This window comes from Petaurus breviceps, unplaced genomic scaffold, assembly GCF_028583685.1.
Source record: "Petaurus breviceps papuanus isolate PSGF00001 unplaced genomic scaffold, PetGlider_PUasm1.0 99, whole genome shotgun sequence".
NCBI classification, from domain to species: domain Eukaryota; kingdom Metazoa; phylum Chordata; class Mammalia; order Diprotodontia; family Petauridae; genus Petaurus; species Petaurus breviceps.
The window spans coordinates 21101641-21117612 of NW_027187465.1; the positions used below are offsets into that span (position 1 = coordinate 21101641).

At 45.2% G+C, this 15972-nt stretch overlaps 1 protein-coding gene across 1 annotated transcript in view; it reads left to right on the top strand.

Moving 5' to 3' along the window:
* Positions 1–15972, top strand: part of TMEM116 (transmembrane protein 116) — a 50123-nt gene that overhangs the window by 1827 nt on the left and 32324 nt on the right. Inside the window, exons 2-3 of the mRNA XM_069081429.1 lie at positions 602–648; positions 1766–1829. Of these exons, the coding sequence (XP_068937530.1) occupies positions 602–648; positions 1766–1829 (111 nt within the window). The remainder of the gene's footprint in view (positions 1–601; positions 649–1765; positions 1830–15972) is intronic.

Consider the following 15972-nt stretch of genomic DNA (forward strand, 5'->3'; position numbering starts at 1 on the left):
TCATAAATGCTTATGGGTTGATTCGCTGTAAATGTCTTCTGCTTAGACAGGAACATTTAAGTGAAAAGGAAAGCAGCTCTGCTGGTGGGGTCAGATCTCAGCTCTCCTGCCTGCTATCTGTGACTGGGAAAATCGCTAAGCCCTCTCTGGGCCTCAGTTTCCTCATCTGACCCTTTTTTGTGTCATAGACCCCTTGGCAGTGGGGTGAAACCTATGGACCCCTTCTCAGAATCATGATGTTAAATGAATAAAATAAAATATATAGGATTATGAAGGAAGCTGATTATAACATACAGTTATCAAAACATTAAAAAGCTGAGTTCGCAGATTCCAGATTAAGGATTAGGATCCTATGATTTTGGGCAAGTTACCTCAACTCCCTGGGCCTCAGTGTCCTCATCTGTAACATGGGTGGTTGGACGAGGTGGGCTCTCAAGCCCCTTCCAGCTCCAGATCTGTGACCCTGTGACCTCCTTGGGCCTCAGTTTCCCTATCTGTAAAATGAAAAGGTTGGATTAGAAAACCTCTGAGGCCCCTTTGTTTGTTTGTTTCTTCACTGAAAAACTCACTTTCATATTTCTCCTTTTCTCTCCCTCCCCAGGTGTTTCTGGCGATACAATGGATACAGTTTGTCATGGCCACTCTCAGGTAGGCCCACGTTCCTTGGCCAAGGTAGGGTGGGCTGAGTCAGTCTGAGCAAATCTCGAGCCCCAGTCTGGCCTCACTGGTCCTTTTTCCTACAGAGTTGTAATGTTGCCCTCAGAACGTCCCAGCGTTCTTTTCACTAGTGACCTCTGGAAACTAAAGTGTGATGCCACCAAGTTAACACTCTTCCCCTCTTTCCAAAAAAAAAAAAAATGGAATGGTTGGCATTCAAAGTATTAGCTGAGAAATTTATAACACTTTAAGGGGTGTGGACCTACTTGATTTACATCTACCAACCTATCTGATTCTCATAAGAATCCTGGGAGGTTGCTGGCATTACTATTCCCATTTTACGGAGGAGGAAACTGAGGCAGAGATTAAATTAGTTAGTGGATTGTATTATAGGAGCAAAGTGTCATAGATAGAGAGCTAGAGAGAAGCTGCCAGGGATCTCCTCTGACCCCTATCATTTTAAAGAGGAGAAAACTGAGACTGTGCCCAAGGGCACACAGCTACTTAAGTATCTGAAGTAGGATTCAAATCCAGGCCTTTTGGGCTCCAAATTCAGTGTTCTGGTCATTTCCTGCAAAGCCTCCTTTTAGTAAAACTTGATGGCCAAATAAGGCCACCTAACCTGTTTTGTTTTTTGCTTTTTGGAGTGGGGAGAAGGGCAGGGCAATTGGAGTTAAGTGACTTGCCCAAGGTCACACGGCTAGTGTTAGTGTCCGAGGCTGGATTTGAACTCAGGTCCTTCTGACTCCAGGACCAGTACTGTATTCACTATGTCACCTAGCTGCCCCCACCCAGCCTGTTTTTAATTAGCTGCCTTTTAACCAGAATCTTTATTAATGCCTTTTGTGGTTTATGGTTCAGTCACGTCCTGATATAAACACACCACCACTTAGAATTCTCCCGTGTAACAAAGAAAACAGTTAAGCCGGAAATCCAACTGCACAGTGCTCCCATCTGAGAGTATATACAACGTCCTGCCCCTGTAGCCCTCCACCTTTTTTCCTCAGAGGGGGAAAATGTGTTTCTTCATTGGTCCTCTGGAAGTGAGTGGCCAGTCAGTGCCTTTAAGTCGTGATTAATGGATGGTTGCTTCTTTCTTTTCCGCCAGCATTATAGGCTCAAGTTCAATCATTGCGTATACTGTGTTCCAGAACATAATGAAATCCCCAGAGGTAAGTCAGCCTCTGCCTTTGTCCAGATTCTGAGTATTTTCACTACTGAGCTGGGTGGGGGCGGCTAGGTGACACAGAGCCAGGAATGGAAGGGACCTCAGAGACCATCTCTAATCCCCTTGTTTTTACAAATGAGGAAACTGAGCTAGCAAGCTAGCATTTATGGAATGAAATGTTTTACAAATATTATCTCACTATATCTTCACAACAACCCTGGGAGACAAATGCTTTTATTAGCCCCATTTTGTGTTTTTGAGGGGGGAGGGCAGGGCAAAACGGGTTAAGTGACTAGCCCAAGGTCACATGGCTAGTGAGTGTTAAGTGTCTGAGGCCGGATTTGAACTTAGGTCCTCCTGACTCCAGGGCTGGTGCTCTACTCACTGTGCTACCTAGCTGCCCCAGTTAGCCCCGTTTTTCAATGAGGAAACTGAGGCCAACAGAACTTAAGTGAGGCAGGATTAGAACTCAGGTCTTCCTGACTCCCAGGTCAAGGGCTCACAAGGATATCTAGCTGCCCAGGGAGATTCAGCTACTTGCTTAAGGCCAAGGGGCATCCTGTAGGCAGATGCTTACCTATGTGTGTACAGTTAGCTCACCGATGCTGATTATGTTGCGCCCAAGATATATGGAATCCTGTGTCAGGTCTGGTGAGGATGAAGAAAAATCTGTCTTCAGTGCAGCTAAAATGGTGTGCAGATCCAGGCCAACTGGCCCTAACAGCTCAAGAAAGACTCTAGAATGGGAAGGGGGGGGGGACCTGCGGCCTTGAGGGCCTTAAGTGCGGCCCTTTGACTGAATCCAGGCTTCACAGAACAAATCCCCTTCATAAAAGGATTTCTTTTGTAAAACTTGAACTCGGTCAAAAGGCCGCACCCGAGGCCCTAGAAGGTTCTCCCACCCCTGCCCTAGAAGAACCAGAATATTAGTAACAATAACAATGGCTGGTTCTTTTGTGCTTTCCCAAAGCCTGTCCCACAACACCCTGGACGGGAGCACCAGATTGGGTGGAGCTGCTGCCCCAGCTCTGCTGATGTTCTGGCTGCCCCATCCTGGGAAAAGTTACCCCCTGTGGCTTCCTGATCAGTCAAATGAGGGAATTGAACCAGATGAGTGCTAAGATCCTGTCCAGCGCCAACGCACCAGGGCCTGGATTTACAGCTGGAAGGACATTAGAGGTCTTCTGACACAACTCCTCTGTTTTACAGGAGGGAAATAAGCTCTATTTGAGGTCATTCATCCAGAGAAGCCATGGGGGTCCAATGCACAGAGTCCAGAGTTTGAGCTGGGGAGACCTAAGCTAAATTTTATTGTAGACGCTTATTAGCTGTATGACCCTGGGCAAGTCACTTAACCCTGTTTTCCTCAGTTTCCTCATCTGTAAAATGAGCTGGAGGAGGAAATGGCAAATATCTCTGCCAAGAAAAAACCAAATGGGGTCAGGGAGAGTTGGACACCACTGTAAAGAGGGAGCAACAAATTGATATTTGATGCAAGGAAAATTTTTTTAATATTTAGAGCTATCTAATGTGTAATGAATGGGCTTTGACCCATTAATAAATGGAGTGTTTGGGGTCCAAGGACCAGGGGGGCAAGTTCAGAGACACGTCTTGCCATGATGGCTTCAGGGCAGGACACTTTTGGCCACAGTAGCTCTTAAAGAACATCTCACAAGCTGTAGCAGGATGTAGGAGCTGGGTCACGCAGAGGCAATCTAGGCCAGTGAAATCTAGGATTCTTAACATACCCAGGCATGGATGGGAAATACCAGGAGTTAGGTCAGCTCCCCTGAATTCAAGTCAAATCTCATTTATGAATCTGCAGCTATGTGCCAGGGGCTAGGCTGCAAAGACAAAGCTGCCACAAAGCTCGTGCTGTACTAAGGGAAGAGTGAGATGATGTGGGGATTGAGTAAGTGTGAGCTGCACATTCATGAGCCGATACACACACGGCGTAAACACAAACACGTTTCAGGGTGGGTTTGTGGTTCGCTCAGGTCTGACTCTTTGTGACCCCACTTGGGGTTTTCTTGGCAGAGATACTGGAGGGGTTTGCCATTTCCTTTTCCAGATCGTTTTCCAGATGAGGAAACTGAGGCAAACAGGGTGAAGTGACTTGCCCAGGGTCACACAGATAGTAAGTCTGAGGTTAAATTTGAACTCAGGTCTTCCTGACTCCAGCCCTCAAGCCCTGTCTGTTGTACCACCTAGGTGCCTTTGGGTGCTCAGAGTGGGATTAGCAAAGAGCTCTTTGAGGAAGGGCTGGTGTGTGCGTCTTGAGTGGCACTCTGAGTAGAGGAGAGGAGGGAGGGCATTCTTTGCAAAGGAATGAATAGAGGTAGATGGAATGTCGGGGAGAAAGCCAATTTCCCTGGAATATAAAGCATACTTGGGAAAGAAATAGGAAAACAGATTGGAAAATTATGGTAGAGAGGGGCAGTGAATAGAGCGCTGGCCCTGGAGTCAGGAGGACCTGAGTTCAAATCTGTCCTCAGACACTTAACACAAAAACTAGCTGTGAGATCTTGGACAAGTCACTTAACCCCAATTGCCCTACCTTCCCCCTCCAAAAAGCAAAAAAAGAAGAAGAAGAAAGTTATAGTAGAGGCTGGTTGCTGACAGGGGGACGAACTGGCCCTATTGTTTTCCAGGTATAGGGAACTCCTTGTTGAGGAAGCACCTTCCACCAACGCACATGGCATCATTTAAGCAATTTGCTGACTCAGCAGCATCCCTCAAACTTTCTGTCCTCAGGACCCCTTTATACCTTTAAATATTGTTGAAGACCCTAAAGATTTTTTTTGGTTTTATGTGGATCCTATCTACCAATAGTTATTATATTAGAAGTTAAAATATCTTACTATTCTTATGAAAATAGTTTTGACTTCACGGACCCCCTGAAAGGCTCTGGAGGAATTCCCTGGGCTACACTAACCACTGGGTTAGAGAATTACTTGGCACACTGGAAAATTAAGGAGCCTGCCTAGGGTCACACTGTCGAGAAGTGGCAGAGGTTGGACTTAGAGGCTTCGAGGCTGTCCACTGCTATAATGCTGCCACAGGATCTGGTCAAGAAAGGCTGTAACTGCCAAATAGATGTTCACATCTTATCTTAGAGGTAATAGGGAGCCATGGAAGGTGTTTAAGCATGGAAAGAAATACATCAGAGCTATCAATGAAGGCTCTACTGATGCCTTCAAGGGGGGCTTTTGTGGAGGGCTTGCTGATGGAAACTGGGGGACTAGAAAATGACCCTCAGATGGAGGAATTTTCTACTCTGTTCAGTCAATGATTGACTATGACTCAAACTTCCGTCATGTTTCTATTGTGGGAGTCTGAGTCCTATTGTGGGTCAAGGACTGTGAAGCGTGATTCAGGGAAGGCTGAAGAGCTCTTCAGGAGCAAAGAGGGAACACAGCCTTCTGAACCAGTGTGGGCCTAAGGCTGAGGCAAAGGAGAGGATACTGGATCCAGAGGCCCAGGACCTGGGTTCCAATCTTTGCTCCCTCAATGATGAACAGCTTGTTTTTTTTTCATTTGGCATGTATATTGATTTTGTTTCCTCAGTTGTAAAATGTGGGAGGACAGGATTTCTGTATTTCCTCTGCATCTTCTTGCCTCTCTGGGCCTCAGTTTCCAACTCTGAAAAATCAGCAAGCATTTTTGAAATTATCTGTTTCCAATGATCAAACATCTATTTTTCCTCCCTTTAGCCCTCTCTCAGGGGGATAAAAAAATCCTCAGTAAGCATTTATTAAGTGCCTACTATTTACCAGGCACTGGGGACAAAAAGACTTTAATGAAATAGTTCCAGGGGTTTACAATCTAACCAAAACAGACATTCCCATTAATAGATGGCAAGAGAAATCAGGTGAGACCTCATGTAGGAGGTGACTCTTTAGTTGAATGTTGAAGAAAACTAAGAATTCAAGGATGGGGAGGTGGCATACCAGGCAGGGGGAACAGCCAATGCAAAGGCATGGAGAAGGGAGATGTGTCCTATATAAAGAAGAACAAGTCTGTATGAGGAGCATTCTATGGCTGGACCATAGAATAAGGAAAGGGGGGTGGGGCTGGAAAGGTAATTCTGGCCAGGTGATGAAGAGTTTTGAATGACTGATGAAAGAGTTTATATTTGATCCCAGATGTAATAGGAAGCTATTGGAGTTTAATGAGGGTGAGTGGGTGACATGGTTAGACCTTCACTTTAGGACAGTCACCTTTGATTGTTCCTAAGCCATGACCCTTCATTAAAGAAAGATGAATGCCTAGACTGTGCAATTTTCGAGAATTAGTTGGTGCCACGGGACTTAATGACTGGTTGGTGACTCAGAAGGTGGCTGGAGGGAAAGAAGGAAGTGGCGGGGCACTTGTCTCCCTTGCTCTTCTGCCAAGGCTGCTTGAACACCAAGGACATTCAGGGTTTTCAGCTTCTAGAAACTTCCTAAATCTTCTCCCCTGTTCCCAAGCCCTCTCCACCCCCTCCTTCCACCTCCTTATTGGCAGAGGATCTCAGCTTCATTGAAAAGATTGAGCCCATCCATTGGGAGCTCCTTCCTCTCCTCAATTCCAGACTCTCTCAGAATGTCCCCATTCTCTCTTCCTTTGCTTCAGACTCAGGGGAAGGGGTGATCCTTCTCCTCGCCAATGACATTTCTTCTACTTGTGCCTTTGATCCCTTTGTTTCTCTTTTCTTTCTCTAGCTTGTCTCTTCCATCCCTCTTTGTCCCCCCTCCCTTCTGAATTTTCAATCTCTCCTTATCTATGGCTCCTTCCCTACTGCCCATGACCTAGGTTTCCTTCATCCTGCTGAATAGTTTTCCTTGTACCTGGATCCCTTCAAGCTGCCATCCTTTCTTTTCACAGCCTGCTGGAACGCTAGATTTGGAGACTGCTATTGGACAAATCACTGGATTACTCTGTGTCTCAGTTTCCTCGAATGTAAAAGGAAATTACCTCTCAGGTCCCTTCCAACCCCAAATCAATGATTCTGTGATCCTAGAAAAAGCTGTCTACTTTTGTAGCTTCTCTCACTTCCTATTTCTCAATTCCTTGCAATCTGGCTTCCATTTTCACTATGCAGCTGAAATTGCTCTTGAGGGGTGACTGATGTTGACTTTATTGCTAAAGCCAAAGGCTTTGTCTCAGTCTTCTTGACTTCTATGTAGCTTCTGATCCTCATGGCTGTCCTTCTGTGACACTATTCTTTTATGGCTTTCTTCCTACCTGTCTGAACTTTCTTTCTCAGTTTCCTTTGCAGGGTCATTGCCCATGTCCCAACCCCCTCTGCACTGGTGGACTCCAAGGCTATATCTTCTCTCCTCCCTCCTCATAGCTGTCATGGATTCAACCCTCCTCATCATTCAGGCACCTCCCAAATCCACATATCCAGCTTTCATTTCCTTCCTGAGTCCCAGTCCTAAATCTTTGTTGGATGTCTTCCCAGTAGATTGCCAGAGACGTCCCAAATCAAGACAAGCAAAACAGAATCCTTTCTCCATGAACCCACCCTCCTCCTCCCTTTTTGATCTAAGACTCCTCCATTATTCCAGACACCCAGGTTTGGAAGCTAGGACTCATCTGTGTTTCTCTCTCCCTGACTCCTCCCATGTCCAGTCAGTTGCCAAGTCTGGTTGGTTTGACTCCCACAATGTTTCTTGTATCTGTAGCTTTCTTTCTATACACACTACAGCCCTCCTTGTCTGACTCTCATTATTTCTTTTTCTTTATTTTTCATTTTTTTTTTTTTGCTTTCTGGAGGGCAGTTGGGGTTAAGTGACTTTCCCAAAGTCACACAGCTAGTAAGTGTGTCAAGTGTCTGAGGCTGGATTTGAGCTCTGGTCCTTCTGACTCCAGGGTCAGTGCTCTATTCACTGCGCCACCTAGCCGCCCCTGACCCTCATTATTTCTTGTTAGATTTTTGCAACAGCCTCCATCCAAATTGGTCTCTTGGCTTCAAGTGTCTTCCCTCTCTAATCCATCCTCCACACAACTGCCAACATGACCTTCTTGGCTCCTGACTCATCCTGGCAGTCCCTTACTGAAGAAGCTTCAGGGGCTCTCTATCTATCACCTCTCTGAAGGAATGTGAATTCTTTAGAGTGGGCAAGGCATTGGTCTTAGAGTCAGGAAAACCTGGGTTCAAATCCTGCTTCAGACATTATTTGTCTGGACAAATGGAGCTTGCCCCCTCAGTGTCCAAGATTCCTCATCTGTAAAATGTCACCTTTGACAGACTCCTGAGGTCCCTTCTGGCTCTAAATCTGTGATCCTTTGATAACAAACCCTCTATAATCTGCTCCTAGCCAGTTCTTCCAGACTGATTTTATAGTATTCTCCTTCATTTACTCTGTTTCCAGCCAAATAATCCTACTTGTTCTCAGAGCACAGAATCTCATCTCCAGCCTCTGGACCTTTGTCCTGGCTATTGCCCCTGCTAGGAATTCCCTCCCTCCTCACCTTAGTGCAAGTGTCACCTTCTTCAAGATACCGATCCTGCTTTCCCCAATTGTTAATCCCTCTCCCCTATAAAAAAACTATTTTGTATTTTTGTGTATGTGTATTGTGAATAGATTATACCCCCCAGCAGAATGCAAACTCCTTGAGGGCAGGGACTAGTTCACTTTTTCTTTGTCTTCCTAGCACTAGACACTTCTTGTTGTTGAGTCATTTCAGGGGCAGGTAGTAAGTAGCAGAGGTAGCATCTGAACCCAGATCCTCAGACTGCACAGCCAGTACTTGTACTATACTACCTTAATGGTTATTTGGTCCAATCCCTTCATTTCACAGGTGGAAAACCTGAAACCCAGAAGCATAAGTATTCCAAAGCCAATTCCAACAGGCTTAAGAGTGTTCAGTTTTCAGGGTGAGAGTTTACACCTCAGAAATCACTACAAATGAGGCCTGGTTTATTGCTTGTCTAGAATCTAGACTTTCTGAAGTCTACTGTCTATACTTAAGAAAGTGTTCATAATGCAATTAAGCTTCAAAGTATGAATGCTTACATATTCCCCCCTGGAGAAGGCCTGGGTGTTAAACATTTACCAGCGCACCCTTGGCCAGAAGAGAGGAAATGACGACTCATTTAATGTAATTTAGACAGTAAATAGCAGAGCTGGGCATGGAGTCCAGTCATGGTCAGAACTCTGACCCTGAAGTCCAAGAGGGAGCACTCCCATAGGGGAATGGGCTGCCTTGGCAGGGAGGGAAATCTCCTTTACTGGAGGTCTACAAAGCAAAGCGTGGATGACCAGTGCTGGGGATGTTTTGTGTGGAAGGGTCTTTGCTTTAGTTAGAGCTGGACTCAGCCGCCTCTGTGATTCTGCAATTAGAGTCATTTTTTGACTCCCTCACACTGCATTTTTAGCCTGAATCCTTCCAAATAAAAATGTTTGAAGGGGGAGGGGTAAAGAGCCAGCTTTGGCCCAGATTGGCACCATACCTTCCTTTCCCCTCCCCCTTTATCCAAGCGATGACTCTGGGTCTTGACCCTCCCAGGGTATATCCCTGGGCCACATTTGTGCAGATTTCCTGTTTCCTCAATTCCTAACATTGTTCTTAGCTTAAAATAAAGGACTGTGCAAACATTCTATCACTTTTTCAAAGCTTTTGTATAAGTTTCTATTTAATGTTTTCATAGTTTTCCCTTGTGACGATGTTTCCTCCTTATTTGCACCTGGCCTCCCTGGGACTGAGATGGTACAAAGAGTAGGGAGCCAATACATACTTGTTGATGGTTTGGCAGATTCTTATCTCCAGTCTCCAGAACACGTGGTTTTCCACCTGAGCACAGATGGGCACTTTCCTCACCCCCTCCCGTCCTTGCCTGGGGCTTCTGGTACCTTTCTCTTCCCAACAACAACCTGGGCAAACAGAGCTGTTTCCCAGAGCTGTGACCACTCATCCTCTTGCTCCCTGAAGACTGCCCCCCTCTTCCCCACCCCGCCCCCAACAGTACACTTTATTATTTGGTTTTAATTTCTCATCCATTAACAGTAGCGTGCTCGGGGCATGTCACGGCTCAGTGGGATTTGTGAATGTGTTTGTCATCTCTCCAGGCTCTCTCAGGCCAGAGGACACACGAGGTTACACACTCAAGTTAGCCAAGGTCGTTACCAAGTTGTAGAGAGGAAGAGTTTGTCTGGAGGGAAGGAAGGGCTTTCTAACCATTACTCTGAGTGCCTATTTTCCCCCCAATAGAATGAAAGCAGGATCATAGAAGGGACCCAAGAGACCATTTTTGTCTAAACCCTTGCTTTTACAGATGAGGAAACTGAGGCTTATAGTATTTTACTCAAAGTCACACCAGCAGTAAAAGTCAGAGGTGAGATTTGATCCCAGGTCCTCTGACTGCAGCTCATTTTTTGCATTTGGTTCCCCACTGCTGAGTGGGGTGCCTGGAACATAGCAGGAATGAATGGGTCAGCATCCAAAATTAGAACTGACTGCCTTGGGAAGCAGCAAGCTCCCTGCACACTGGAGGTATCCCAGTCAAGGCTGGATAAGCACTTGCCAGGTGTGTTGCACTGGGGATTTTTTCAGGGCTGGAGTGGGCTGTATGGCCACCAGGATCTTGTCTGATTACAAGATTCTGTGATTATGTGATGTGGGAAGGTATCATCCTTAATGTAAGCGACTTTGCAATGCCTTTACATTATGAGGGCATTCATGCATTCGCTATTTCTTCTCCAATAGAAGACAGATGGGTTGGCAAGCTCTCTTCTCCAGCGGGGATAACTGAGTCTTAATGTAAGCAGAATGTTGCATCGCAGAATTCCAGAGCTGGAAAGAAGCTCAGAAGCCAAAGGAGATCAATGCTTTTCCGAATGAAAAAGCTCTAGGGAGTCACTATAAAATGGTCATGCAGCCTTTGAGTGAAGGCCTCTACTGAAGGGAGCCTGCTTCCTGAGATAGTCCACACCAGTGTGGATTCTTGGGACACCGCTCCTTCCATTAAGCCTAAAAAATGCAATTTGCCTTCAGCCTGCCATTCTAGGCCTGTTATATGCTTAACACTGGTGCAATCTCCCATCTCCATATCTTTGGCCAGTCTGTGCCCCTAAGCCCATGCCTGATATACATCTCCCCAGAGAGTCTCTAGCTTCCCTTAAGGCTTAGGTCAAAGGCCACCAGTGATAGGAAGTACTTAACACAGTGGCTGGCACATAGTAGGTGGTCAATGGTTGTTTCCTTCCTTCCTCTCCTGACACCCTCCCCCCCAACCCCTGCAGTTACTAGTGCCCTTTCCCCACCAAATTACTTCATATCTATATTTTGTTTACTTTCCAAGCCTGGAAAAAATGTCTTGTATTTAATTTTCTGTGCAGATTTGTTTTCCCTTAGCAATTCAATTCAATAAACAAGCATTCCTTAAACACCTACTATGTGTCAAGCAGCACTGGGGATACAAATAAGAAAAAGAAAGACAGTCCCTGCCCTCAGGGAGTTTACAGTCTAAGGGGGGAAGACAGGAAGCTGACAGCTTTGTTTCTGTGTTTGCATCACCAGCTCTTAGCATGGTGGATTGAACACAGTAGAATTTATATGATGCGCAAAACTTTCAAATGCTTCTCTAATATTCTCTCATTTGAGCCTCACAACAATCCTGGATTGTTATCCTGGAGATGCTATTGTTAGCTCCATGTTACAGAGGAGGAAACTGAGGCAGACAAGTTAAGTGATTTGCCCAGGGTCACATAGCTAAGTAAGCGTCTGAGGCTGGATCTGAACTCAGGTCCTCCTGACTCCAGGGCCAGTGCGCTATTCACTGAGCCACCTAGCTTCCCCCACTTAACTGCTTTTTGAAAGAATGAATTAATAAATAATCCACCACCTAGCGGCTCCTAGTTCTTGCCTCTGGGGCCGTGAAGAACAAGACGTTCCACATGACAAAGCTTCAGATACCTGGAGACAGGTCTCAATCTCCCCAGAGCTTTCCCTTCTTCAGGATAAGGCTCCCTAGTTCTTTCAAGTGATACTGACAGTCTCCTATCCTTCTGCCATCCTGGTCCCTCTCCTCCAGATATGCTCCAGCTTGTACAAGCTCTTCCAAAATGATCGTACCCAGCATTGAGCGAAGCACAGAACCCTTGATGTTGTCCGGCCAGGGCAGAGGATGGTGTGACTCTCACCTCCACCACAGACCTGGAAGCTGTGCCCCCGCACAGCTTAAGACAGTACTAGCTATTTGGAACTTAGATCTCCAGTCACTTTGGGAGAAAGTCAGGGAAAGAAAGGAACCTGCAAGGGGATACTTCTGGAAGATCTGTGGCCCAGAGACACAAATCAAGTTACTTCCTGCTGAAGTCTGGAGTGTTAAAACTTGACACTCCAAAAATAAGCCTCATGCTTCTCCTACCCAGCATCAACCAAGATGCTGCAGACATTCTGGGGGCGTGTCCTTATTTTGTTCCTGTTTTCTCTGCTAAGGACAGAATGAAAGGGCTGCCAGGGACTCGGTAGCTAAGATGATTAGGGAGATGGTAATAGGGAGCCTACCTGTCCTTGCTGAGTTTGTCCCCTTGCCCAGATGAAAACCATAGAACTGGCAGATGCAGGGTTGCTGATCTATGGTTATGGGTCAGTCTTTGAGAGACCATGGGGAGTAGAAAAGTACTGCAGCATTGGAGAAAGGCAAATGTCTCATTGTGCAAAAAAAGGAAGAGAATGGAGTCTTCAGACTAGAAGACAGAGAGTGTGACTGATTATTGGCCAGCTTCTAGGACAGATTATGAAAAGGATGGTGGGTGAACATTTAGAAAAGGAAGCAACCATCACAGAATGATGAGCACACGGCTTCATCAATTACAGGTCACGGCAGCCTAATTTCATTTTCTTCCTTGACAGGGTTGCTAGACTGGTTGATCAGGGAAAGGTTGTGGTTGCAGATTATAGTAGACCATGTGATGAAAAACCTTCTGTGAAATTCTTGTGGAAAAGATGGGGAGAGGCCAGGAAAGGAAACAAGTGCTTATTAAGCTCCTACTATGTGCTAGGCACTGGGCTGAGTGCTTTACAAATATTAATTCATCTGATCTTTATAGCAATGCTGGAAAGTAGGTGCTATTATTATCCCCATTTTACAGTTGGGGAAACTGAGGCAAAGAGAGGTTAAGTGACTTGTACAAGGTCACACAGTTAATAAGTAAGTGTCTGAGACCAGATTTGCACTTAGTTTACTATAGATGAATAGACTGACACTCAGAGACACTAAGTGATTTGCCCAGTGTTGCACAGTGAATTTCAGAGCCAAGATTTTAATCCAGCTCCTCTTTTCCAATATACCATATTTCCTTTTAATGGCAGAGCAAAACTGCAAAAAAAAAGTTTGCCAAGCAAAAACACTAGGCTTTAATCAAGTAAGAAGAAATTTAATTAGGATAAATATGAAATCTTACACTTGGTTTCAGAAAGTCAATTTCATGAGTACAAAATGGAGGAGGCTAATGGTTCATGTTGAAGAAGAGAACAGCAAACTCAACCCTATGACTAAGTAGCCAAAAGAGTTAATCCCACATTGGGCTACCTTAAGAAAACTGGGTGTAAGGGTAAGGCAGTGATGGGCCCTCTGCACTCTGTCCCGGTCAGAGCCTATTTGGAGTACTATGTTCAGTCCCAGGAATGAATATCCAGGAAGGATATTGGTAAGTCAGAGAGCATCTACAGGAAGGTGGCCAGGGCGATGAAAGGCCTTGAGTTCAGGCTATCTGAAGACACTAGGGATGCTTAAAGGCCTGGGGAAGACCCAGGTGAGACATGAAAGGCATCTTCAATATTCATAGGGCTAATCCATGGGATTATTCTTATCCTCTTTGGAACGATGAATGGAAGGTACAAAGAAGAAAATTTAGACTTGAAGTCAGGAAAAACTTCCTGACAATTAGAGTTATCTAGAAGTAGAATGGCCTGCCTAGGCGGTTCTGGATTGGTCCTCACTAAAATCTAGAAAAACAGTCTAGAAGAACACATGTTAGGTATGCTGCAGTGGAGATTTTTTTTTTAAAAGCAATCGGGGTTAAGTAACTTGCTCAAGGTTACATGGCCAGTTATTTCTGGGTGTGGTGCTGAGTATCTGACCCCAGATTTGATCCAGGTCATCCCGACACTGGAGCCGGTGCTCTTACTTGCTGAGCCACCTGGCTGCCCCTAAGCAATTGGGGTTAAGTAACTTGCTCAAGGTTACACCGCCAGGTGTTTCTGGGTGGGTGCTAAGTGTCTGAGCCCGGGATTCGATCTCCAGGTCCTCTCAACACTGGAGCCGTTGCTCCCACTCGCTGTGCTACCTGGCTGCCCCTGCAGTGGAGATTTCTTTCTGGGGTATGGGTTGGATGAGATGATCACTGAGCTCCCTTTCAGGCCTAAAATTCTGTGATTCCAAGTACTCAGAAGAGGACAATCAATTCATTAAGCATCTATTCTGTGCCATCCAGAAGAGTAAAGGGTTCATGCCATAGAAAGACTGGTTGAAAGAATTAGGGATGTCAAAGCCTGGAGAAGAAAAGACAGAGGGTGATGGTAGGGCATGATGGTGGTCTTCAGGTCTGCTGTGTAGAAAAGGGATTTTCTCCCTACTCTCTCCTGTTGTCCTGAGGCCAACTTAACCTGCCTTCTTGAGTTGCTAGTTTAGAGTTAGAGTTGGGGGCATTTAAGATTAGGATCTGGGTTCTTATTTCTATTTCCTTAATTTGGTCCTTACTCAAGGCTCTTATCCCAGCTCTCTTCTCTCTATAGTTTCCTTCAGGGATGTTTTTTTTCCCCTCAGTTCTATGATTTCATCTTCTCTACGTAGATGGCTTCCATATCCATCTCGTTTTCATGACATTGCTATCTCCTAGTTTTCCTCTCACTAGTTGGACCACTTCTCAGTTGCCTTTGCCGGCTCTTTGTCCAGGTCAAGCCCACTCAGTGTGGGTGTCTTCTAAGGAAGGTCCTGTCAGGGATCCTCTTCTCCCTCTATGCTATTGAGCTTGGTGATCTCATCAGCTTCAATTATCATCTTTATGCTGTTGATTCTCATATCTATTTGTCCAGCCCTAAACTCTTTTAACCTCCAGTGTCACATCTCCAGCTGCCTATTGGACATCTCAAACTGGATGTCCCATAGACATCTTAAACTCAACATGGCCAAAACTAAACCCATTATCTTTTCCCCAATCCCTCCCCTCCTCCTAATTTTCTGTCATTGTTAAGGACATCACCATGATCCCAGTCACCTGAACTAGACACCCAGATGTCACTTCTCATTTGCTTTCAATGCCCGCATCTTATCTGCTGCCAATCTTGAGGATTCTGCCTTCTTGGCACTTTTTCTATACATCACTTTTCTCCACCCGTCAGACTTTCACTCAGTGGTCAAATAGATCTTCCTAAAGCACCAGTCTCATCATATAATCTCTCTATTCAATAAACTCCAGTGGCTCCTTATGCCCTCCATGATCAAATATAAAACCTTCTGTTTGGTGTTCAAAGCCCCTTGTAACCTGCCTCCTTCTTCCAGTCTTCTTACACCTTCTTCCTTCCTCCCTACTCTGTGATTCCATGACAATGGCCTCCTTCGGTCAAGACACTCCATCTCCAGACACTGAACATTTGCACTGGCCATGCCTCATGCCTGGAGCACCCTCCCTCCTCATTTCTGACTCCCAGCCTCCCTGGCTTCCTTCAGGTGTCTGCTAAAATCCCACCTTCTACAGGAAGCCTTTCTCAAAGCTTTGTAATTCTCGCTAATTAACTTTTAATAAATAGATTCTCTCTCTTGACTCTTCCTAACTTCTCTCTAGTAATTATTTCATATATATATATATATATATATATGTGTGTGTGTGTGTGTGTGTGTGTGTATGTGTGTATGTATATGTATGTGTATATATCTAAAATATCTATCTAAATCTATATCTATTTAATCATCATCCATCCATCATCTATCTATCTATCTATATCTATCCCATCTATCAATCTGTCTGTCTGTCTGTCTAATCATCCATCCAACCATCCATCCATCCATCTATCATCTATCCATCCATCCATCCATCCATCCATCTATCATCTATCCATCCATCCATCTATCATATATCCATCCATCCATCCATCCAACTATCCATCCATCCATCTATCATCTATCCATCCATCCATCCATCCATCCATCCATC